General features: G+C 37.8%; 1 protein-coding gene across 1 annotated transcript in view; it reads right to left on the bottom strand.

Annotated features, from left to right (window-relative positions):
- Window positions 1-3,753: 3,753 nt before the first annotated feature.
- The window catches only part of LOC140229072 (phosphatidylinositol phosphatase PTPRQ-like), a 93,367-nt gene continuing 70,966 nt past the window's right edge, over window positions 3,754-26,154 (bottom strand). The window contains exons 8-26 of the mRNA XM_072309332.1: window positions 25,158-25,427; window positions 23,960-24,096; window positions 22,679-22,777; window positions 21,480-21,546; window positions 20,903-21,049; window positions 19,658-19,786; window positions 18,116-18,236; window positions 17,001-17,068; window positions 16,374-16,476; window positions 13,739-13,780; window positions 11,173-11,283; window positions 10,341-10,422; window positions 9,328-9,418; window positions 8,479-8,555; window positions 7,565-7,699; window positions 6,932-7,054; window positions 5,610-5,761; window positions 4,725-4,860; window positions 3,754-3,846 (exon numbers count right to left, since the gene is read on the bottom strand). Of these exons, the coding sequence (XP_072165433.1) occupies window positions 3,754-3,846; window positions 4,725-4,860; window positions 5,610-5,761; window positions 6,932-7,054; window positions 7,565-7,699; window positions 8,479-8,555; window positions 9,328-9,418; window positions 10,341-10,422; window positions 11,173-11,283; window positions 13,739-13,780; window positions 16,374-16,476; window positions 17,001-17,068; window positions 18,116-18,236; window positions 19,658-19,786; window positions 20,903-21,049; window positions 21,480-21,546; window positions 22,679-22,777; window positions 23,960-24,096; window positions 25,158-25,427 (2,183 nt within the window). The remainder of the gene's footprint in view (window positions 3,847-4,724; window positions 4,861-5,609; window positions 5,762-6,931; window positions 7,055-7,564; window positions 7,700-8,478; window positions 8,556-9,327; window positions 9,419-10,340; window positions 10,423-11,172; window positions 11,284-13,738; window positions 13,781-16,373; window positions 16,477-17,000; window positions 17,069-18,115; window positions 18,237-19,657; window positions 19,787-20,902; window positions 21,050-21,479; window positions 21,547-22,678; window positions 22,778-23,959; window positions 24,097-25,157; window positions 25,428-26,154) is intronic.

Genomic DNA, 26,154 nt, shown 5'->3' with positions numbered 1-26,154 from the left:
TATACAACGTACGTTTTGTCCATCGACAGTAAAATACATAGTACATTTCAGAATTTAAATTAAAAAAGAACATATAGCATACATAGTACTGGACAATATTCGTACCACAAAAGTGTCCTACCCGGTATAATAATCATAGTGGGTCTTTCTTTCCTCAGGCAATTAATGTGCATAACTTGAAATATGTTACAGACGACTATTACACTGTACCTCTTAAACGAGATGCATGGTTGATCTAACAGGCGGTCCTTTTGAGCATTTGAGCTCAAATTTTGATTTTACCTTCCTGGTTCACAGGATTCTTACAGTGCGGTTTGTGAACGAGTGATTCGGGGAAACATATAACACATGCCCTCGGAGTGTGGTGCATTACAATGATGTGAGCCAAGTTAGTAGATTAACAAGGGATTTATGCCAGTTGGGAATTGACCTATTTCACCCTCCTGCCCCTCGACTTCATAGCTTTGTTATAAGTCTTTCTAAATTCCAAAATTTGAAGGAAACGACATAAGTATTTTTCTACTTATAGCGGGAGTGAAATCTAATTTATGACACATTTATCCAGTACAGTTCTCATGATAAATCGATGATCATAATACATCGTACTTATTGTAGTGAAGTTATACCAATTGATAATGATTAATGTTTATGACGATGGTAGTAATGATATCTACAGACAATAAAGACGCTCTAGGGTACAAAGATACTTCAGTTCAATTCATAGTAAATTGTATAAGATGCATGGTCCTTCGAAGAAACTAGAAATCTGTAAGTGCTAACGAAGTGTATTTTCCTGTTCTTTTTCATCGCTGTCATTTCCTTTAATTTCCTGGGTTGTGTTAAATGTGGAAGAAAATGATTAGGAACTAAGAAAACGATGTCATTAGCATATTCTATAGCCTCTAAACAATGTGAGGTGAAAAGGAATGATTATCGTTCAAACAATACCAGAAATCCTTGAGACATATCGTAATACAATGTATTTGACACGTATGCATCCTTCAAATGTAATCACAAGAAGCAATTTGATGTTTTCATTCATTGTACACTGAGATTGATCGTAGAACAGACATCTAAGCGGACAAGCACACAGCGAGCAAGACAAGTCTTTTTGTCAAAAATTGAGATAATTGCATATTAATCTGAATCACTCAACAGTATAAATTACTATAACAGAGAACGAGGGCAAATCAAAATTGATATGTACAATACATGTGAAAAACAACCAAAAAATTGGTCAGAATGTACACACAGTGACATTTATGTATACACGATCAAAACCTGTGTTCGCATTTAGCGATGTCGCTATCATTTTCGCGTTGTTCTTTCAAGCTTCACGACATTCTTTGTACTAGGATGGCACTATTTGAGAAGACTTTCGTTCCCAGACGAGTTCATTCATCACATATCCGAAACAAGTGAAATTTCTCCTGGTTTGTTCGGTTGTTTTGTTTTGTATCGTACATGAACATTCAAGCTAACCAGCAAACACAAAATGAACACGTAACTAAGTGATTTCAAGGAAGAGTGTGATGACAAGAGGCGTGGCTTCACTGTATCCGCGATTACATTGGACCATCCAAAGCAGACCAACTCGTCCTTATCCAATGAAATCGACGCGTGGAACTTTCGTTCAGAACATTTGTCCAATCACAATGCACGACGTCTTCACTGCGGTACACACAGATTACAAAGCGTGCGCTTCTTTTCGCGATTATATCATGTCGTTGATCTCTTTGCGTAGAACCGCAGAGATAGTGGAATGTTTTATGTGAAAAATATTTACAGTAAAATGTGGTGCTCTGAAATCACCAACGGTGCTCAGTCTTCAGAGATATATACGGATCATTTTACTGAACATCTTCGCTCGTGTTGATAAATTAACCAATATGAATGGTTTTGCCTGTAAAAAAAGAAGTAAATTTTATGACAAAGTATAAATGTTATTTTTTATAATAAATGTTTACTGTCTAGTATGCAAGTACTTGCCACTGTGGAAATTGTATCAGTCTAACCTATGATGCTTACAGGTAAACCTTTACTTTCTTTCCAATATTTTTTTCTCAGTTGTGTAGGTAGTATTGGGTCATACTATTTCAGTTACATAAAAAAAAAATCAGTTAAAGCTTATTGACTACAATTATCTATAAATTCTTGCCGATGCATGGTATAAAGGTGGTATTAAAATAATACAGATGATATTTGGGAAAGTGATGATCTATCGGTGTTTTGACCTGGAAGGCAATTTAGAGGCCCACATATTTTATTCCATGCAGTAGTTTACCCCATGTGTCTTATCTCAAAGCATTGTAAACTGATGTGTTTTGTACCAACTGTCAAATCGCGAACCACCCGTAAACTGCGTCATTTTGCGCACGATATATCGGCAGTTGAAGTGATTCTGTTCGTTCGCTGTTCCTACTGCTGATTCAGTCATCAAAGACTTATACCACAATCAAAAGGCCCTAAAGTAAGCTTGTATTATAGTCACTAGACAAGCTCTAAATAAATCACAATCAAACAAAAAAAAAATGGTGGAACCATTTTCACATTACACTAAGACACGAACTGTCAACATCCAAATACTTCACTAGGAAACACTAAACATCGATAAACACCACAAAGTTACTGCATATACCAGAGCACAAGCACTACGACTTGAAATTGCTGAAATCAATATTGCACCAATCAATAAAGAGATAAAGTAAAAGTTCAAAACAATCAAAATAGAGCACGTCCATGAAAACCCTGGTAGCCATTGATGAAAAATTGCAATTCATGATGTTGGCATTTACTCGGAGGGATATCGTTCCTTATAAAGAGGACTTATGCGCTGATCTAAAAAAAAACTGTGGTCAGATTTACAATGGTAAAATACTTGGAATTCATTTCTTTCTTTGACAGCATGATATCATTCTGATAACACTCATATTACAATATTTTGTATAGCCACTCTAAAAATATATTTTCCATAAATATTCTTTAATTGCCATTATGTACTCTGAATTTGTAAATTACATTTTGACTGAAAAGAAATTCATTCTTTTTTCATGTTTTGTTGGACATAATCATTTTGCACCAATCTGTAGTTTTTGTTGGGAATATTACAACGATGTGATTGTCCTCATGTGACATCCTGGATTTCATCATGAACAGTCATAATTTGAAAAAGAAGTATGCAAAAATGCAGCAAAATACCAGATTTTTTACCAACTTGAGATTGTCCTAAGATCCATTCCTGATTGAGAAAAAACAACAACTCTCCCTACCACATCATCTGTATTGAACCACGTTTTGTGTGTTTAAGGAAAAGCAATGCAAATCAAATGTTGCTTTTTTTTTGTCAACGCATTATTTCCCCTTGTGCATGACGGCACGAGGTCATTAGTAGAAAGTTTAAATCGGTGGAATAAAAAAAAAAAAAAACCCAAATCGTGTATCTGTAACGAAGTTGATAGGCTAGCACGTGATTCCACGATTCCATCGACACAGTACAGCGAACGGATCCATCACACCGAATTTTAAACACAGGCAGAGACAATCAAAACTTCTTGTCGTGTGCCGTGAAGGAAGTATAAAACAAAATGTTTCGTCCATAATTTCATCTCCAAAGTGACATCTTTGAAGTCTAGTTTGCTTCTGTCCGATGGCTCATGCTCAGCCGGAGTCGGGGACGTGCTGTCGTGAAGTGATGTGCTCCCGGGGCTGTGCTTCCCCGTAAGGGGGCCTACCAGAGATTCGAAGCAGTGACCTTCAGGGCAGGCTCCCACCCATGAGCGGCATCGGTGCTAGTCCTTTCTCCTCTAATACGTCGAGCAAGCAGCGATGGATGAACACGTATTGTTGCTAAGCAATGGAAAGGGAGAAACATGAAAGTGGCGCTGGTTTAATATACGGTTGAAATGAAAGTAGCAAGCGCTGCACACGACACTGACATTTTCCTTTGTACAGACAGACTGACTGAAGTCACTAAGAGATACTGTATCAAATTCTCAAACATGTTAGCATTGCTGTTTGCAGCATTTGCAAATGTCTTTTTAAGAGGAAGTAGAGTAGATCTCAGTCATTTCATTTGCAAAGGTCAGTCAGTGACGCTTTAACGAAACGACAGGAAACCGGGGCCTGGCTTGGTGAGAGGATGGCGCTTTAGAGCATAATGCAGCGCCGTATTGTGCTATTATTGATACACCAAATCATGACTGACATCTGTACAGTATGTAAAAAACAAAACAAAACAAAAGACAAAAAAAAAAACCTATCGGATTTCCGCATTTATAACTTTCAATATGATTAAACTGTCTGAATGCTATTTCAGGGTCCAAACATAAAACATCATACCTATATTTTGCAGAAAAATCCGTTCAGTAAAGTTTGGTTAAGTGGTCACAGAGAAATGTGGATCGTTGTAAAGCATATCGATTGTCATGGGTCTGTTTCTTCCAAGTTTAGCACTTGGATGCTCTTGGAACTGCATAATGTGTGAACACATTGACCAGAACTTGGAAGGAGGGGATTCCTGACGTGCTCTACAAAGATCCTCATTTCTCTTTTACCACTGAAGCAAATCGGACGGGGTTTCCTGTAAGATGTGGGTAATAACTTAGTTTCATACCCTGAAATTGTATTTTGATTGATTTACTATTTTTAAAGTTATCGTGGGGAGGGCCCCGTTGCATTTTTTGACATACGGTACAGTCAGAATACTCCTTATTTGTTCAACTTACTTCTGTTTGGACCATGAAGTTTCGATGCATCCTCATCTCGCAAACAATACCCATGATGTCCACGTAGTCGTACTGCTCGATGTGTTGGAGGAGGCGGTCAAGGACGATGAACGTACCGGTTCGACCGACGCCAGCGCTGTCAAAAAATAGAAAGCAACGGGGAAAGGTCTTGCGGTGAAAACACATCGGTCGCCGATGATTAACTAGCAATGTGCTCAGACATAGCACTGATAAAATTCTGTGAAATCTATTCATTTTATTTTCAAGTGTCGGGATACTAATTGAAAGTCTTTTTATTGTCGATATATATTTTACCTCCTGCGGACCTGGTAATGGCATAGAATGCATTTAATTAATTTGTTTCTGTTCCATTCTTTGTGTTCCATTTTAACACACAAATCCCGTGTGCACGCACTATAGAGTCTGCTATATGCTCGGTAAGCATAAAGGTAAGCTTTCTGGTCAGTAAGCTTCGTTAAGCAATCAGTTCGCATACGTATGCGTGAAGTTTGTGTATGGTAGTAAATTTCCTGACAAGATACCCTGAAATCATAACAATGAAACTCATACACATGCGCTGTCAAAAAATAAAGGAATTGAATAAGAAATGACATTGAACTGAATGAGCCAGGATTTGCTGAAAGATTGTGAATGAAGTTACTTGTTCATAAATGTATATGAAAAACATCTAGCCCTTATAAAAAACAACAACATGATAGATAAATACATTGCACTAAACCATTCAGATGGGGCCCACGGACACCATCTTGTAAAAAAAAAAAAAAAAAAGCAACAACAACAAAGCATAACAAACCAAAAAACTGCCCCCAATAAAAAGAAAGTTTAGTTACCTACACTTCAATGGCACACCAATCTTTAACCAACCTGCAATGAACTGCAATGGGCGTGGTCGAAGGGGGCGAGGCGGTGCTCCGAATCCTCCTGATGAAAGAAAGAAGTGCCTGACTGGAGTCTGGTACCCCGTGGTCCGGCCACGACAGGAAGTTCCAGTGACGCACGTGTCTCCTCTGATCCCGCTACATTACGCAACAACATCGAACAAGAAACCCACCGTCATGATCAATCTTTAATGTCACGTTTTCACTTATATCTTTTTATCCGGTAAATGACTTACAGGTATTGGAGTCTTTGGAGAAGCTTTGGAGAGCCAAATTCAAACTTGAATTTGGGTAAATCGTGCTACACCATGGATGGTGTAGTCGTAGACATAAGGATATACACATGTATTGTCTTTTATTGAGTGAATTCTCATAAAATCTGAGCACAAGTCAAATATTGTCTAAACGTAAAGAGCCCCGCTGGTATTACGAAACGAGCATTGCAATCTTTAAGTAGGTTTTACATTAATTGTTCAGCGTACATAAAATTATGCTACATGAACATTAGTAGCTGTGTGAACGCAGAATGCATTGCACGCGTCACTCACGCTGTATCTGAGAAACAAAGTATACATCTTTTCACGTTATACTTCAAGCGTCGACAGTCAGTACAGTGTATGTGCGTCAATAATTTAGACAATCAAAGGTTTTAAAGGGGATGGCTAGTAACTGATCAGTGGGAATCAGTGGGAATGCTGGGGTATGATTGTTCCAATCCTTTTGGGATTCATTTCAGAGTAAATTATATATCTATTGTTCTGTGAAAATTATTTGCTTCAGAATGGTCTCATATTCAAGTAATGTGCAGTTTAATCACCCCGTCACTGTACAGGCATGCTAACCTGGAAACATTAAACTGCACATTACTTGAATATGAGACCATTCTGAAGCAAATAATTTTCACACAACAATAGATACATAATGTCCTCTTAAATGATTCCCACAAGGATTGGAACAATCATCCCCCAGCATTCCCACTGATTCCCACTGATCAGTTACTAGCCATCCCCTTTAAATATCTATTCCTGCATATCTCGTCTGTTCATTCTGCAAATACATATCTCACTACAGTGATACAAATAATGGTGAATCTCATCCTATGAACTCCAGAAGTCCATACAATTTATCGACATCAAAGCAAAATAATAAGTGGCAACTAGGAAGATATATGAACTGAGAGCTCCTCAAATTATGATTAGTTCATCAAGATATAGAGAAAAAGAAAATCACGACCCAAAACTCTTAATAATATCCCATGGATCTGGTAAACGAAGTACGAAAGTTGTTAGTGGAAACAGTCCAACTCACAATCTGAAGAATAAATTCTCGGATGTTCCAGTTGGTTTCCTCGAATGTCTGCGTCATGGTTACTTGGATGTCCCCATATAAGACTGGTTTATGGTCATCTGGCCAGTACTGGTCACATTTGACCTGAGGCAGAAGAGAGTGGTACATGCAAGTGTATTATTGCTACCTCCTCGATAGAAGCGGCACAGTTAATATCGCCCCAATTTCACGGGTTTGTTTCCATTTTCTACACTGCGATGATTGCGATTGCATGTATACAGGACTTTTTGATACACCCCTAGCAATATTTCAAATTTACATACCTTCTTTTCTCCGACTTTGTGCATGTTTATGCTAATGCGTTTCGGAAAGATTTAGATATTGCATGGTCCACAACTGCGTAGCGTAAACATACGCTTTTCTCTGTATACGGCAAGGGATTTGCTAACCCAAGGGCAGAAGGGCCTTGCCTTATCAAAGCATGCTCATAATCAATTTGTATTTAAAATTTTACTAATTCGTAAATCACAGATGGGGAAGAAATTTTCTAATTGCAATAAGGCAAACACAGACCCCCCCCCCCCCCCATAGGTGCAGAAATCTGACGTTAAGGTGCTTGAATAGAATGCCACTGAATTGCTTTGAATGACTTACTTTTCCCTTCTCCACCAGTTGCGTTACCATGACGACAGTACTGACGTTCTGTTCCCAAATCATCCTCCACGTGTCGTCTGCGGTTCCAGGGAGCGGGCCTTGGAATGCGATGTATTCCCGCGGTGAAGTAAATCCCTATTTTAATATGAAAGGTTGAAAAGGTTACAGTTACTACAGAAAACGGTTGAAAGGATGTGGCATGCTCTTTCAAGCCCTTTTAGTACGCGTTATCTGCATGTTATTTAGATGGTTTTTTGCAGTTGTAAGTGACTTGCTGAAAGTGTTCAATCAATCCACCATTCAGGGCAGAATTTTCTGTATGATACGTCCAGGGAATTCCAAATGCAGTGAATGATAAAATCTGCAGAACTATGTGCTTTGCATGACATATCATTTCTTCTTTTTTTTCCCCAATTTTCCGTTCACTTTTAGGTCCGGAATTCAGCAAGGGCTAAAATGGCGTTGGTTGACTAGAATAATATTGTATCGGTGGTTGCAAGAAACGAAATTGACTTGTTAACAGTTCTCCTTATATCCTGTATCTCTTAGTACTCGAGTGTGTATGTGTGTGTGTTTTGAGTTTCTACTTTTTGTGTTTGTCAGAATCATTCGAAGTTTCTGGACAAATAATATGTTACATAATAATAGTCACAAAGAAATGGAAGAGGAGAGCAAGGTATAGAATACCAGAGTGTGATGTTTCAGCCATTCATCGCCATAAAGAAACAGGCCTGAATATCTGAACACTATTTGTTGCTAACAATGCTTGCACCTGGTTCCAGCCTGAGCTATAACAAAAGACTGTGACGTCATCACTTCGGTATTCTATTCAGATACTAATGTTACAGGTGCGACCATGATCATATTCATTTTGTGTATAAAGTCGAGTTAGGGGTAAGTTTGTTGTTTCTTACCGGGATGTAGTTGGCGTTGATGTAGTCCGATCCGTCCTCGTCGTCGACGGAGCTCAATTTGACTCTCGTCCGATCATCTGATGTCGAAATGAAGACAACAACTCGTTCAAATCAATCCATCTCCAGAGGTTAGTTATCGAATACTAGTAGTGCAAGGTATGCTACGTTAGTCAATCAATAGGTCTTATCATAGTGCAATCTTAAATCGACGATGACTTTCTCATGATATATGTCACGCTCTGTTGTGAAGATGTGTGCGCAAAATCCTTTTCATTCTCATGCTATGACTTAAAACAAAATGAGATTTGGAATATCAAGCCTTGGCCTAAAGAAAGCATTTTGTTTGTTTCTTTGCTTGTTTGTTTGTTTGTTTGTTTGTTTGTTTGTTGTTCTTTGAGCTATGACCGTTCTAATGTTACATCATATCTTGATTCACTGTGACAGGAATGTGTCAAATGCTACGTGAGGTCGGAAAATACACATTTGCTATAGGTGTGTACAGAATTATGCTAGTATTCTCTTTAAAAGGAACCACACAAAGCGAAAATTTCATGTCAGTAAGAAAATTATGAGAATACAAATGATTGAACGTATGATATGGAACAAACTCCTTTGTGTCGATCGAAAGGGTTATGAGCAAGCAAAGAGGACAATTAAACAAAAAGAAGCTCACGATAGATTGTTACTGAGTACCTCAACTCTTCATGACTGTAAACATCAGGACATTAATGCCATTATATTCATACATGTTTGCCAAAATATCGGGAGTCTTTACCCCTAAATAACATAATATACTCGTCATGTTCTGTATCTGTCATTGTTGATGATCAGTAATATTGCTCTACTCACAGGGAAGGATGTTTGTGTAACGATTTTTGCCCACATTTGCTGCAGAGACGGCGGTACTGGTTGTCAGTTTCTTGCCAACTTTACGAATTGCCTGAAATCGATAAAGGTTGAAGCAAAAGTAGCTGAGTGAATATACAAGGCAAATAAAAACCTGCAATTGAGAGAAACACAAAAAGTGACAATCGAGTCGTAATGAAATGAAAGCGATCAGCCCAACAAGTTTCCTCAGTAACAATGCAAAGACCAATACTGTGATTGATGTAGCAGGGCTCGACATTAGCGGTGGCACTATGACCCTGTGGCCCTGGGCTATTAAAAAATTGATGTCATGCCACCAAATTTCCAAACAGGTTTTTTGGTGTGGATAGAGCAACTAAGGTTCTAAATGGACTGCTATGTTTCTTTTCATGTCAGGCCACCCAAATTTCAAATGTAACGATTTTGTGGCTAGTGCGGACTATCAAAGAAAAAGTGTTAGTGTCGAGCCCTGACTATAGCATAATTATCAAAGATTCATTTCAGGTGTCACACATTACTGGGGCCGCAGAAGGGGGGGGGGGGGGGGGGCTGCCCCCGCCCCCCCCCCCCCCCACTGTTGGTTCGTCAAAAACAAAATCGAAAACAAAAAAATCGGAAGAAAAAGATCACAACACCCATGAATTTCAATTTCCAAAGATTCCGCCCTTAGATTCTTTCCGTCTAAGCGGTGGGGGGGGGGGGGGGGGTTCTTGACCTTGACACCCCCTCCCCGGTCCCGCAGCCCCCCCCCCCCCCCACACACACACACACTGAAAAACGTTCCGCGGCCCCTGCATTAATAGTGTAAAATTAGGATATGTTTTATGAAACAGTGAAGTATAAACGGCAATTGTAATATCAGATAAGCTCAATTCGGGGGGAAAAGGGATGGAATCAATCATTTCATATGGCCCTCCTGAGGGCAACATTGTCATATAACGGCCTCGTGACCGGTCAATATATCGTATATAAATGTCCGTGCTGCAATTATTTACCTCATACTCCTGCGAGTAGCCGTAGTTACTGTCTGCGTTCATTGAGTACCAGTCTCGTGTGAAATCGGATAGTCGTACCGGTCTAAAAAAGACAAAGAGAAGTAATAATGTCATTGATTGCTTTCTAGTAGCAAGTATCAATAATGATACCTTAGAATCCTGGTCCATAGACGTATGAAAACAAAAACAAAAGAAGAACAAAGAAAAACATTTTTAAAGTAAACACAGTATTTCAGTTATGCACATGAACAATGGAGAGCCACGGTTGGATCAATATAGAATTTGCAAGTACATGGACAGACAAGTGTAATAACCAGTGTACAGACACATTACACAATCTATGTATCAAACAACAAACAATTTAGAAAGAAACTATAAGGCGACTACAGTTAGTGATATCACAGTATATCGGACAACGATATAAAAGAAGATGTAGAATTCCACAAAATAATACCCACATTTTCATGAAATGTACACATTCTTTCCAGTTGTTGCAGACAATTTAATTATGTTATATTGGGTAATATTCCCCCTACATTCTGAAAGAAGTGAGCGCTCTTTCATTAGGCCAGCAAAATGAAAATATGCTGAATTCTCTTTATATCGATATCTTTATTTTGTGACAATGTTGTAGTATTATTTATCCACCAATGACGGTACATGGAGTTAACCAAAACTTTAAAAATTGATAACTTTTGAACGGAATGTCAGATTTTCAACAAACTTCACTGAAGTGATCTATTGGTATTGATGCATTCAATCAATCTACATATTTTGGGATATCTTCCCCCCTTTAACATCCAGCGCTGACCAACGAGTGTCCGGCTCGTACCTCGAGTATTTCTGTTTGCTGACCACTGTGGACTGATGATGATTATTGGCTACTCTCGTCAGCTCGACATCTTTCAAGTTGGCTGCGTGATATCGCCCTCTGCCGTCGAGTCTGCACCAGAGAAAATGGAACTTGGTAAGTCTAGTATTACTGACATCGTAACAATAGGATGGAAAAAAGCAAAAAGATTTTTTTTTTCTTTTATCCAACCTAAACAAACAAACAAACAAAACAAGTGGAAGCTGCAGTTAAGGGGGCGCATGAATCTTATAAAAAAGTATTTGTTTGTAACAAATTTCGAACATTTATTGCGAAGCCTAAGTCCTTTTCTAGTATTTTTTTTTTATCGAATTCCCACTGTCTTTAGGGGAGTATGGTATAGTTATGAATCTAGGTGTTCGATGGTCAGATAGTGCGATACCCTTTCTCCTATCTCTTTTCTCTTGGTACGCCTAATGAAGCTGAACCTTTCATTAACAGGAAAGCTACGTCATTTTGATGCGTATACTTAATGCCTCCATTGCTTGAAGCTGTTTTATCGTTTGTCTACAACATGATCCTCTATTAAAAGCATTTCCTTTTCAACTAAATAACACCCCTTGTCGAGATGAATTATTTGAAGGGTCTCTTTCAGTGGTCCTTGTCTAAATGTTATTTTGAATTTAGTGCTTAATATTAGTTAAGTTCTTAGAGTTTAAGACTTCTGCGGTAAGCAGTAATGGTAATATATTTGTCGATGCCGTGCCCATTTTCTCTTCATTTCTCTACTATCCTTTATCAACATTGTCGACATCATTAACACCAGGAACATCATAGCCAACATCATTCATTACCAACATTCATCATTCATCATCACAAACAACAAAACAAACAATTCAAACACTACATTATCTGAAGCATTGCTTTATTTTCGACAACAAATTCTACCCCACAATCCTTTGATAATATCCACCGCCATCAACAGTTTGCTCGATCTGGCATCTCTCCCCCCCCCCCCCCCCCACACACACACATACACATACATACACACATAAATTCCATCTGATGGTGACAATCGCTCTAGATTAGGAATTGCCAGTTTAAATCGAACCATGCACCCCCGGTCTTGAAAGAGAAGAAATTAAATCGCCCATGAATTGCACCTTGTATAATTATCTCTTTAAAAAAAAATAATTTAATATTATATCAAATATCATCAATTTAGCTGAAATACTACGAAATTTGAAACTTCGATCTTTTGTAATCATTTATTGATTTCATGACGCACTGATCCTATCCTCGTTCCGTGGTAATACCGGGATTCTTTGGAAATATGAGGTACATAAGCACACGATTACAGGCTTCCCCTCCTGCCCTTTAACTTTATGACAGCTATTCCATGATTTTCAACTGCCTTGTCTATTTCATCGGAGTCTGCATACAATATTGATTCTTAATTTTATCTGTTATCTACAATCAAGGAGCTCAAGGTGTCTCGAAGCATACATGAAGACCCACATTTACACGTAGAAAACAGTCAAGAAAATAACTAGCCCCTTAAAGCAAACAAATAAACAAACAAGCAATAATATGCATACAATCTCATTATGAAAGGGTAATAAAGGTCACGTGTATGCAAGTAAAATATTGAGTATGGGTATACAAAATAATCTCAATAATCCTACGTACAAAACGACATTAAAGCAATGCACATAGAGCTTTATGTTTTGGGCGTGTCATTTGATTGTTTTTTTCTAAGATAAGCGAATAAAAATGCACGGAATATTTAGATACTTAGATGGCTACCACCACAAAAACAGCAGCTCCACTTTTATGCAAACAATAAAGCAAAACGAGACGATCTTTTACAACAATCACATACGGATCACTGCAATATGACAATCGACCAAATACACATTTGCACAGCACAACAAACATGAATGCGTTTTGGAACAGAACTATTATTTTGGTTCTGGCTATGATAGCGGGAAACATGACACGAAAATGGTTCTGCAAGGCACCACGAATTAGAAATAAGCTGGAGGAATGTGTCTATTAGTAGCAAGGAAGCAAATGAAGTGTGCACTTTAAAAGCAAAGCCAAGGGAAGGTCGAATAGGAGGCATAGCGTTCATATAGATTATGCTCTTGAGAATATCGGTATGAAATAAACGAAGACATCTGAAAAAAATCAGGCACAAAAATCATAGTAACATAGACTTCTAAGGTACTAGGTATATGCGGACTGATGCAGATAAATTTCAGCAGGGGTGAGAGTCTAAGTTCAAGTTGCTCTATGTGAATTGACAAGACTGATGCAAGACTTTAAAGTGGTCTATATATATTCTAAAACACTTCAAAGAATGGGACCTAAATACAGTGACTTCGTCAGATCTGAACACCAAACCCAGATCTATACATTCAATATTGATTTTTAAAAATGCAAAAGAAAGAAATGTTTTCCACCTGACAAACGGCACTACAAAACGAAAACAATTGGCACGACACACGTTAAGTCTGATACTATAATTATGAACTAGCTCTCAAAAACATGCTACTTTTCCTTTTTTTTTTCTACAGTCCATTACCTGTGTTTGCACTGTAGCACCACTCGTAGACATTTATGTAGTCTGTGTGGAGCAATCCAAAATAATGTAAAACTTAAAATAACTCGGATGAGTTTTGTGAAATAGCAAGCCATGGCAACTTAACAAAACATTCATGAACCATCTGATGAGATAACATGCACTGTGTCACTGAGTCTAAAATTGAACACATACGGGGAAAATGAAATTGTTTTATGTTTTGAATGTCATGTAACTAAAAATACGCCGAGATTATATAATCAACAAGGAATAGATTCGACCACTTGATAGGATCTTTTTGTTCCATGGAAACTTATGGGGAAAAGGTTCCTGAAAATTTAAAGTGTTGCGATTGTCTAAAAGTTTCTTAAAACAAAAGCGCTGGTGTGAGGATTAATGATAACAAGACGAAGACAAAATGACTGAAAGAAATGTGTACAAACGAAGAGTGAGTTAGTGACGAGTGTTATGACCTTTCGTCTGCGAGCATGGAAAACGGTGACATATAGATAAGTAAAACCCAATATGATCGCAGTTGAACAAAACAAAAAGTTGCTGTAGATGAAAAAAAAAATACTTCGTTAAATTTGTCAAAAAAAAATTAAACATTGAAAGTAGAACCGTTGACAGACGTTATGGTTGAACGAAAAGAAATATAAAAGAACGTGAATTTCAGAGGGTTAGAATCCTGGGTGCAATTTGACATGATCAGTTCATGGAATGATAAAGGTCAGTTACATAGCTGTTGCGTAGTATATAGTGGCTAGTAAACATATATCACAATTATGTTATATACTTCAGTGCCATAGTCCATAGAATAGTAGGACACTAGTTACATTCATTACGAGGATTTGTGATTTGGTTTTGAAGATGACTTACGGTTATTTTCATCACATCTTTCCGTAAATACACAGCCAAATGTTTAGAGAGGCAAAGTGAACACATGGTTTCGTTTGTTCAACTTGGTTTATTAACACAAGCATCCAGTCAAGTAAACAAATAGAAACTCCTTTGTTTTTTCCAACTGCAAATACGCATCCCATTACTCATCAAGAACATTCTTTACAAGCTTCCCTTTTGTATAAAAATAGAAACACCTCATCCTTTCCTCAACTGCGAGAGAGACAATTATTTCAGTACTGCAAATATTATCGTTTGATCACATGTCACGATGAAACTATTTAGCTAGTCTGTAACAGCAACTCTAACTACTTTGCTAATTCCCCATGCTACAACAAGAAGAAAGGCGTCTTGAACATAAGACTAGTCAACAAAAGGTCAATTCTTTTACATTTCTTTTCTTTCTTTCTTTCTTTTTTATTCTCGCGTATTAAAAAAGTTTACAGCTCAATGTGACTTCAGGGAAAGTCAAAACGATAAAACGAGAAGAAAAATATTCCAACGAAGACGGAAATAATTTTGGTTGAAGTTTGCAGCCCCAATTTCAAAAGCACCGCGGGCACAGTGGAAACAAAATCAATATTGACTGCTTAACTAATTTATTAAAATTTCATGCATAAAATTCGATAAAAAAACAAAAGAGCTTGATATATGAAGGCTTGCTCCACGTGGTATATACTAATGGATGTAATTGGATGGCAAGAATTGACATGGAAGAGAGCAGACGAGTTGAATAGTTTATTACTATGTCCTCTGGATAAAGACAAAAAAGTCCTTAAATATCAAACCAGTTAGTGCATTATAACCTGCTCCCCTGTTATAATGAGAGGAAGATGCCCTTAATGACGATAAATAAATGGATGATAAATGGATGGATGAATGAACAGAATATTAAACAAATCTATATAAACTTATAAATTAATCAGTATATACATGAATTAAGTTTTTTTTTTTTTTTTACAGACAATTCTTAAATATATGTATTGCATTTTGTGTATAACAGCTGCTGAATTAAAGGTGCATGATTTTGTGTCAAGCGCTTTACATGTACTAAAATGTGATGTGCGAGTGAAGTTTGATTAAGAAGGCTTGCGTATGAAAGCTATACAATCATAACAGACACCCGCCCTATTTGGCACACACTATTGTGGTTCTACCAAACACTGCTTGGCTGTTGCACGGCATTTTATGAAAGATTCGCATGTTTTTTGTTTTTTTTTTTTTTTTTAAATCTTCTAATCCATGCAAAATTTTCCCTCATCAGCTTGTTCATAATGCAAATAACATTATGGATATCTCTTGTGAAGTGCATCTGTCTGAACATGATTCCAAAGGTATGATTAAAATATCACAGTGAAATATAGTATTTCTTCAGTGCCACCATGCATTATGGTGCTTTGCCGGTGAGGGTTGCAAGCTCCCCTGCCACTATGGACATCGTATCGACAGGTATTGGATTTACGCCACGTTCTGCGCATTTATTGTCAAGTTACTGCGCAGGCACCAAATATCATTATATTGGTGAATTTGTCGAGGCGATTTCGATTTGTACCGTTCCCTGTTTGGCTTTGCTGGATAACTAACGACCCCTCGTTCACTAGTCTTCGCCACAGACGCTCTATAGTGTTGCTGCGTGAGAAATCAGGGGCTACGGTACCTTCCGATACGTCGGCCAGTCACTTTGTTAGACCCACTATAGACTACACGAGGATGCAATAAGACGTTGTCATCTTCTGACCTGAACTTGCGGACGATGACGATGATGGAGAGGATGATGACCACGACGAGGAGAGAGAAGAGTGCCGTGCTGATTCCGATGATGACGGTATGGGGGCTCGTGGCTGCTCGAGCAAAATTGAAAAGAGTCAACTCACTGTTTTCCAGTACACATTAAACAAACACAATCAAGTACAGATCATAATCATTATAGCCTCATTTCAGTAGTAGTCACTGGATCAGATTAGTGGATATTCTCAAATTAAACGAACAAAGATATTATCATTAGTTTACGGGAAAATATGTGCCTTCAGAACTTTCCTTCAGAGTTTTGCAGTGTTTTATCATAGAATATATCGTATTAGTCAACTTTTCATATACCTGTGAAATATTGCAACGGATATAAAAATTCCCTAAGCCACTGGCTTTCACTACCTAATGAACACAAAACGATACAATTTGTAGCGAATGGAGGATCGTCTTCTACGAAATCAGAATCTTTCGAAGAAATGAAGAGTTAAGAATTAACTAGACTCACTGGAGTTATATACCGCAATACGGCTCAGTCGGGCACACAAAAGCAATACGTAAGAGGAAACGAAATTCAAAGGGAAATCATGTGCCTAAATTCGATCTTTACAGTACTTACGTAACGGCACGGGTAGGGAGAACGGCGTATCGGCGTAGCCACCGGGTGACATCCCGCGAAAACGGTATCTGATGGAATTCAATTCAATTCAAATCAAATTTAGGTTCATTATGTTTATCAACAAATTCAGTAAAATTCAGTAGGGGTATGATCATCAAACGAAATTCTTGTCACAAACGACTCAAAACTTATCTCACCATTTTGACCTAAAATATGCGGCATCTAGTAAAAAAAACTTGCCAACATTCTGCAAAGCTCCTTAATGCTATAATGTACGGAATGCAACTCATCAGCTGAATGCAAAAATATGAAGGCCCCAGTGATGATTAAAGTAGAGTCAGTTACAGAGTTGGAATAGCTTTCGAGTTGTTGTTGTTCTGGTTTTGTTTTTTGTTTGTTTGTTCGTTTGGAGTTGTTGTTGTTGTTGTTGTTGTTGTTGTTGTTGTTGTTTTTTTTTGGGGGGGGGGGTTCTCTACATCAGTGCTTGATCGTTTGAGTATATAAGTATAGGAGGAATACTCTCTAATTACATCAGCCGTAACAATTACTTAAAAGGAACTAAATCCAACCTTTCCTGTCCACAAATTCCTCTGCTACTTCGTGAAAAGTGCACTTAGTGCAGTAAACAAAAATGTTCAAAAAATGATTTAATGCCCTTTTATTATAAAAACCATACACTTGTTTTGTTAGACATTATTCTTCGAAAAAAAAACAAACACTTTTATCTGTAACAATCCATGCATTGTGCTGAATTTTGTATAGGCCTATGTCTGCATGAAAAATTGATTGAATGAATAGAAGTATGCATGTATGAATAGAAGAAGAGAAGACTGACTGGCTGACTAAATGGATGGATGAATAGATGAATGAAAGAATGAATAGATGAATGAATGAATGAAAGAAAGATAAAATGAATGAATGAATGGATAAAAGAATGAATGGATATAAATGAAGGGATGAATGAATGGACGAATGAACGAATGAACGAATGGACGAATACATGAATGAATGGCTGAGTGAATGCACGAATGAATGAATGGCTGAGTGAATGCACGAATGAATGAATGAATGAATGAATGAATGAATGAATGAATGAAGGAATGAGTGAGACTTACACGTAAGAGCGACCATGAGCTAGCGGCCCGTTACAGTAAACATCCTTCTCGTTCTTCGAGCACCGCTCCGATCCTATCGCAATGGACAAAGTGGTCGCCACGCTCCTACGTCTGCGACGTCCTGAAATACACAACGCAAATGAGTCTTATTAATGAATAATTTTTCCTTTCTTCATCTCAGTTTCTACACACATCATCATATTGTCAACGTTTTATCCACCTTTCGAACATTTCTTCACCCTTCCTCCTCAAAAAAAAAAAGAAGAAAAAAGAAGAAGCAAATCTATCGAAATGCTATGTAAAGTAAAAATACAACTACAACACACATACTCAAAACTTGGGATAATGTTCGTACAGTGACCGTGACGACGGTTTCAATTAGATTTTGTTACTCGTCTGATGTATTTTAGAAATGTTATCACGTGACTTTGTTGTGTAGTCGGTGCAAGACATGAAAGAGGTCATTTTGGAATAAAACGTAACATGAGTGACATCTGCAATCCATAGAGGACGTGGTGACGTATGCCACGAGATGTCGGACACGCGTATGTGCAGCAATGCACAATAGATGGTATGATATCCATAGAAAATACAGACATAAAGTTTATGAACACACAGATGTCTAAATGCCATCTTTGAACAATTAACATGGGCGCACCCCCCTGTCCCGTTGGCCCCTACATTATGGGGTGTCGGACAGTACGGGATATCTGAAGAAGACCGCTCTTCCACATGGCTCCGCGACATAATATGGAAAATCATGTGTGACTACAAACTTGCCATCCATGTTTTCTCCCCTAAAATCTGTGGTTTAGGGGTGACTCCATTTTGTGGCATAGGTCTGAAACGAAGCGGCTCATGAAGCCACAGCCTTTTGTGAGGATGTATCATTATAGTTGGCAGACTTCATCAAAACACTTCATGGTCTCCTTCCTCACAACGTCTCCTTTACCGGTAATCAATGACTTCCTCAATGCGGAAATCTGTCGATACCCTACGCTAAATGGAATGTCCCCTATTCACTTCCGGGGAATGCCTTCACGTATAGTAGGCCGTCTGACACTATGTATTACCCATAATCATCCATCTAATACCTCATTACTGACTTTCGAAAGAGACACTAGCGTGGCCAAGACATACAACACCGATGAAAATGTTACTAGACTAAAATTTTTCTGACAAATTTAATCAACCATAATCTTCTCTTATAGTGACGTGAGTGGCATTTTGTTTCATTGAGTATGTTTAATTCCTTCGATACATAAATATTGCTAATTTGCAAAAGGCAACTACTTTTTTGTGGGATGCTTTGATGAAGACAAACGTTTTAAATTTCAACCATGTAGACTAGTACCTAAGAAAAAGAAAAACATCACGGAAAATGAATATTATGACTTTACATGCATAATAGTTACACCTCTTGAATTACCGCCAGCAAAACTTTATTAAAGGTGTTATATAAAGCCATTTGAATATGAATGGAAGTTATACAACACATTTAGATATATTATTGTGAATTGTTAGCCAGTCACTGGCAGTCACCTGATTGCATTTCACTGATGTCAATTGGATCATTAATTTGATATGGCGGGATGACGTCTTCAGAGATAGCCTCCGCCCAAGTCGTCATCTTGGGATGTGTGGAGTTCCCACTCTCCGGATCGTTGGCAGCTGGAATAAAACAGATACCGGATTAAAATTGGCATTTTGAGGTCCAAAACTTCATACTGAACACAGCACATAGCTTTTTCCTTCTTTGCGTAGAAACCTTGAACTTTGATAACCATTTGTTTCATTATTCTTTTTCCGTTCACTTTATTGAGTTTTCATTTTTTTCATTCATTCCAATCATCAGAACAACAATAATCATAGATCTAACATACGTGTATGCAGCTGTATACCAAAATGATAATTCATATAATAAAGTCATGTGTTCGACTGATAGACGAAAGATACAAATCACAAGTACATAAATGATACAGGGAAACCTGACAATGCATACATACGTTATCGCGCGCAAACGTACACTTTTTTAAATGATGTTCTTTATTTGAAGTTAAATCAGCATTTAGTTCGCAATGAAACGAAAAGACGAAACTAAGCACCTACATTCTTCTAAACTGTGCTGGTAACAGTCTTTTTTAACAATCAATGAAACATTACATGTGTACAACACACACACACACACACACACAAACACACATCTACGGATATACCCACACGAGTTTGTTCATATATCATAGCAGGGACGTGATAACTCCAAACACATTCGCAATGTGACGCACAACCCAGCATTACAGTGTTGAATTCCACTGCCTACATCTTGCTTGGTAATTGTACATGGTATTTTGTTAAATAATATAAACATCAATGGTAATTTTGTTTTCATACCTTTAATCAAACTCTAGGAAAAGTTGTCACAAAATAAAATTAATTCCCATTGGTGTCAGTGTTGCCTCAGGATGATTGTCATTTATATTCAATTGAATATGATTATAGAATGGCAACTTTAAACTCATGGTTAATTCAAAAAGAGGACTACTGCAAATCTCTTTCATTATATATATATATATATATATATATATATATATATATATATAAAATTCTTTTTTTTACAAAAATGAGTGAACAAAAAACAAACAAACAAACAAACAACACATAACATTTAGGGGTGGAGAGAAGTTGAAGTGGTGTTCTTGGGTGGGGTGGAGGGGATTGGGTAATGTTAGTAAGAGGTGCGGAGTTAGTAGAAGAAGGTCAAGGAAGGGGTTTACTCACAGAACTTACCGGCCGCTTCCGCGACGATCACACTGACGTGAGTGATTGGTCCATTGTCATCACTGAAAATACTGGGGTCAAAGGTTACGTCAAAGCCTGTCGATCGTATGGACTTGCTGGCAGGATGAGAGGGCACCACTTCCGGTATTTCAGGGACTGAAAGTGAAAAGGCATGCACTCCCATTGTGTCAGCATGAACACACACATTCCATTAAAAAAAAAAAAAATCCTACAAAGGAAGTCCATTAATGTGCAAATAGTCGTTTGCATAGTACATTGTGTATATGCACGTAGGTACGCTCAATGTTTTGAAGAACATTCCCCACGGATTGTCAGTACAATGTCTGGAAAACCTGAAGTAAAATCATATCCATTGACGATCTACATAAGATGAATAGATTCCAACTGTTTAGGCTACTACATGTATATGGTTCTTCAATTTCGGTTCCAGGATGATAATTGGTATGTTGGTGTTGTGTAATTACATATCGTTGAAATATACAGCATTGGACTGTGCATCCATAATCATGTACAAATATGCTAATACAAAGATTATACATTACTCAAATATAGAATCTCTACTTACTTCCGATTTTAGTTAATATCACACCAGACCTCTCTGGGCCGTATCCAACTTCATTTTGAGCTTGAACCTGAATAATAAAAATTATTAGAGGAAGAAACATGGTAAGAGAGAGAGAAAGTTTAAGACTGGTAGACGTACTCACTTTTAAATGATCATGGCTTTTTCTCTGTAACGCAAGGTAACTTGGTATGAAGGCCACTGTTTTGAAACATTAACATGAACTATCTTGTTGCATGAGAGGTGATAATCCCCATATGATATAAAAAGCGTCGTTGATAATATAGATAATAATGAACACATGACGAGTATGATATTAACAATAGTCATTGTAAAATTAGTAAATTGATATATTAGTAGTAAATTGATATATTATAGGTTGTTTCTTACGAGCAAACATACAAGAATAGGTAAATGATTTTGATAGAATTTAAGCAACATTTGACATTTGACGGTATTCATTGTATCTACCATCTATTTAGCTGTCTACCTATCTCTCTATCTATACATTTATTTATCCTTATATATCTATCTATTTATCCATCTATCCACATTGATATCTACCTATCCAAATAACATCTATCTGTCTGTATATCTATCCATTCATTTTATATCTATCTATATGCTCTATCAATCAATCTATCTATCTATTTTGATATCTATCCAACCAATCCAGTGAATCAGAAATATTTTTCAGAGGAACTCACAATAAAGAAGTATTGTGTTGGATTGGTATTTAATCCATTTGTGTGAGAATGACACTGCTAAATGCATGAGAGTACTAGTAGTTATTTTTACACAAATAATACCCCTTCCTCCTTCCCCCTCAATATTTATGAGTGGGATGTGCTGCAGCGCCATTACTCTACAGTAACTTTCATGGAAAGAACCTCCTGCTAGCTGCTACACAGGCAATGTTTCCAGAACGGGTCGTAAGTCTCGCCTTCATGTAGCAATAGATACCTTTGAAACTTTGCTCTGTTTCTTATTAGCGTGGCTCACGCGGCCCAGAGGTGAAACTCATGCTCGAAAATGCCACGAATGTGCGGTTGATAACTATAACAGCCTCTTCTGTCTCCTTCTATCTATCTATCTATCTATCTATCTATCTATCTATCTATCTATCTATCTATCTATCTATTTTGATATCTATCCAACCAATCCGGTGGAAATCATAGATATTTTTTTTTAGAGGAACTCACAATAAAGGTGTAGTTACATCCTCCTTTGAGCTGTTCAATGATGACTGAAGTCTGAGATACGGGTAAAAATCTCTGATCCTTCGAACAGATCCTGGATTCCTGTTTGACAAAGTTGAAAAAAAAACCCACATAAACAATAAATCCATGGTAGCGAGTGAGACAGTTTATTGAAATCCAATCATAAAAATGCTTAAAGGTATACTTTGCCATTTGCAGATGAAACAAACCCAGCATTAGTGCTTCAAAATAGTTCTGAAAATTGAATGTGAGTTAGGGATCGAAACAACCAATGTATAAATTTGAACAAGTATAATCGATGTAAAGTATTGTTAAATATACAAAATGTCAACAATAATAATAATCAAAATGTTTCCAGACTAAACCGCCTACAGTTATGGTATAATGAGAAAACAGTGATATCTCCTTACATTTTAGACTTTATTGCATAAAATATATATATATGATAGGGTGTTTTGTGATACAACTGACCTACACATAATATTATGCATTAAAAGTGATGTCTTGATTTTTTTTTTAAATCACTGCTCCCAAAGGTAAACAGGATCTTTAAGACGAGCTGTCACGGCTTGTGAAAGTGTTAATCATGCTGCCATACATAAATATACGGAGTTCATTAAACTCAGAACCTACAGACATGCACACACTTTAAAACGCACGCATATATGCGCCCATAAAGTCAACAATTCGAAATGAAAGAAGTAACCAACAAATATATCCTACAACAATCATATATATACATTTTGATGGCATTCTTCATGGTACTTTTATACTATTATCGTTGAGTGGACATGAACCACCTCGTGAGCGTTGAACAAACACATGATGATTTCGACTAAATTTGGATAAATTTGCATGCGTCGTAACCAAGAGTCACTGGGATAATTAAGCGTAATTAATATTTTCCTAACAAACAAGCGGTCATAGTTTCCACTCTACATAATGGAAGATATCCTTTAGTCAGCTAGATTAACTTCTAAGCAAAGGCGGATTCTAAGCACTTCAGGCGGAACATTCGTTATATTGTGCTGTGTCAGCATACTATAACGCGTGTGTAGTGTATGCGTGTGTGTTTTAAACGTGAGTCAGTTGTTGTCATTCTATAACCGAACCGAATATACACTGAGACAGACTTCATAAGAACATTGTGTGGTATCTTAGTATAAGTCTTCCGTAGTTAAATAAAGTATAATGAACAGGCATATTATACTAGGGTGGTACATAATTCAAATCGTAGTGGCTCCATGGCATGTCTGGACCTACCCCTGTCCTGTTGCCACTGTACTTGACTCTGTAGCCCCGAAGAACACCATTGGGACGCATAGGGGCCAGGAATCCCAGCCTGATCTGTTGAGGTTCTTGGAGCAATTCCAGCTGGAGCCGATCCACGGGACCTGGTTCTATGAGGTCAAAGGTTACATACAGAAGGACCTTAAAGTTGACTAAAGTAGTATACGTTTTCTTTCGTAATACAATGATCTTATTGATACAGTTTACTGTTCAGGCGAAGATGAATAAGTTGAGCTTTCCAAGGGATGGGTAAGCGACATAATTGTGTGCACAGATGGTGTAAGAAATCTTTACGAAAACATAGGAATTGAGCTGAGTTATGGTTCTACAACAACGTGACCTCTATGCGTCATGTTCATTTAAAGGAAGATTGATATGTCTATACCACATTAGCATTTGCGAAGCTGGAAGCATACTCAAAAGTGCTTGTCGAGGTGGTGGACTAAACTATTCAACCTACCATTTTCCAATGAATTTTAGTGGGCCTGAAGCATCATGGCAACAGACACTTTGAGTCAAAACTTTCTCGTGCAAGACTGGTCAGGACTGGACTAATATTGGTCAATAAGCATTGTGTGTTCATGGGTGCATATTGCCACTGTCGGACGACATTTTTCTTTTTTTTTAGAAAAAGGGGGAAACGGAAAACGGTTTGATAGAAGTCAATAAAGTACGTCTTTGATGCTCTTGATCTTAAACCAAGCCTCATCTGTCTGTAAGGGATCAAGAAATTTAATAAGACTTCTTTAAGTGATGTCCATGATGACTTTCTTTTTCTTATAATCGAGTCCTTTCTAGTTTCACGAAAAAACCCCCAAACAAGCCTTACTTTAACTTCGTGTGAGGTGATTAAGACCTGACGGCAATATTGTAAATACGAATATGCACCTAACTGTACGTAAAAGTCATTAAACCCACTGTCCATGGCAACCTGTTAGGTGATGCCCAAAGTTTATGGTACATTGTAATACGGAAATCTTGTGGGGGATGAATTGATACAGCAGTTGACGTGAAATGGGTTGCATAAAAAGCCGACGTGCACAAGCTTGAAACGAGCTACCTCGTTACTTTTTCGTTCACCCTGAGAGATGTCTACTCTTTATTTAAACAAAACGCGTCGACAACTCGATGACTAATCCTCCCTTAAGTCTGGCACGCGTTCAGTCTTTACCTGTCGGCAGGGTCCTATTTGTTACGATGACGTAAACACCATGTATACGGTAGACTCCGGCTGTGATGGAGACAACATAGCTGGCCCCAGGCAAAAGATTGTGGAAAGTGAAGTGCGTGACGTCCCCGTGCACCTCCCCGACTTCTTCGCTGTGTTCGGCCCATGCTCGCAGGACGTAGTGCGTCCTGTAGCCGTCCCCATGCGACCACGAGAGAGTGATGGTCTCTTTGGTAACGTTCGTTACCGTCACGTTTAGTGGTGACGAGGGTACTAAACAAAATAGAAGGCAAAGAAAGGAAATTTTGGGACTTAGATATAACCTCTATAACAAAGTTTATCAGAATCCAAACAACAACAACAAAAACATCATGCACAATAACCTAAACTCAGCGATGATAGTATTACATTCTCTGCCTGTTCTTGCATGCAAGAACAGTATGATTATTGCAACTGATTGACAAATTGCCCTGCATCGACGTAAATAAGCACTGAATTGATCAGTGTTTTAGTAGTAGCCATGATAAAAAAATCATGGGCGTACATACTCGAGAGGGATTCGAACCCACGACCTCCTGATCACCGGACAGGCGTCATCTCCACTAGTATGATTAGTGTAACTTCCATCATCGTCTCGTGCACAGATAACTGTATCATTTATTGAGACATTAAATGATAGAAATGTGTCTCGTGGCAAATATATTGCTATCGTGGGTTAGGGTTTAAATCATGGACCTGCCCTGGTCATCAGTGGGCGACTTGGTCGCTGAACTAGACTACTTCCTTGTAGAGAAGCAATGCATTTGGCGATATCACTTTTGAATAACATAATCTGCCTGTGGTCAGCTTTTTCGTGACTGAACCCTACTTTGTGCACAGGACATTGTTGTCTGGCACGATGATAATATACAATTAACGCACATTACTCAGGTTGTTAATAAGAATTATCCATCCAATGATAACTTCGGAACAGTCAGAAACACACGAGGCGAAACGGAGT

The sequence above is a fragment of the Diadema setosum genome, chromosome 5 (assembly GCF_964275005.1).
Source record: "Diadema setosum chromosome 5, eeDiaSeto1, whole genome shotgun sequence".
NCBI lineage: Eukaryota > Metazoa > Echinodermata > Echinoidea > Diadematoida > Diadematidae > Diadema > Diadema setosum.
Note: the sequence above shows the minus strand (reverse complement) of the source record. Positions and strands in the feature narration are given on the sequence as shown.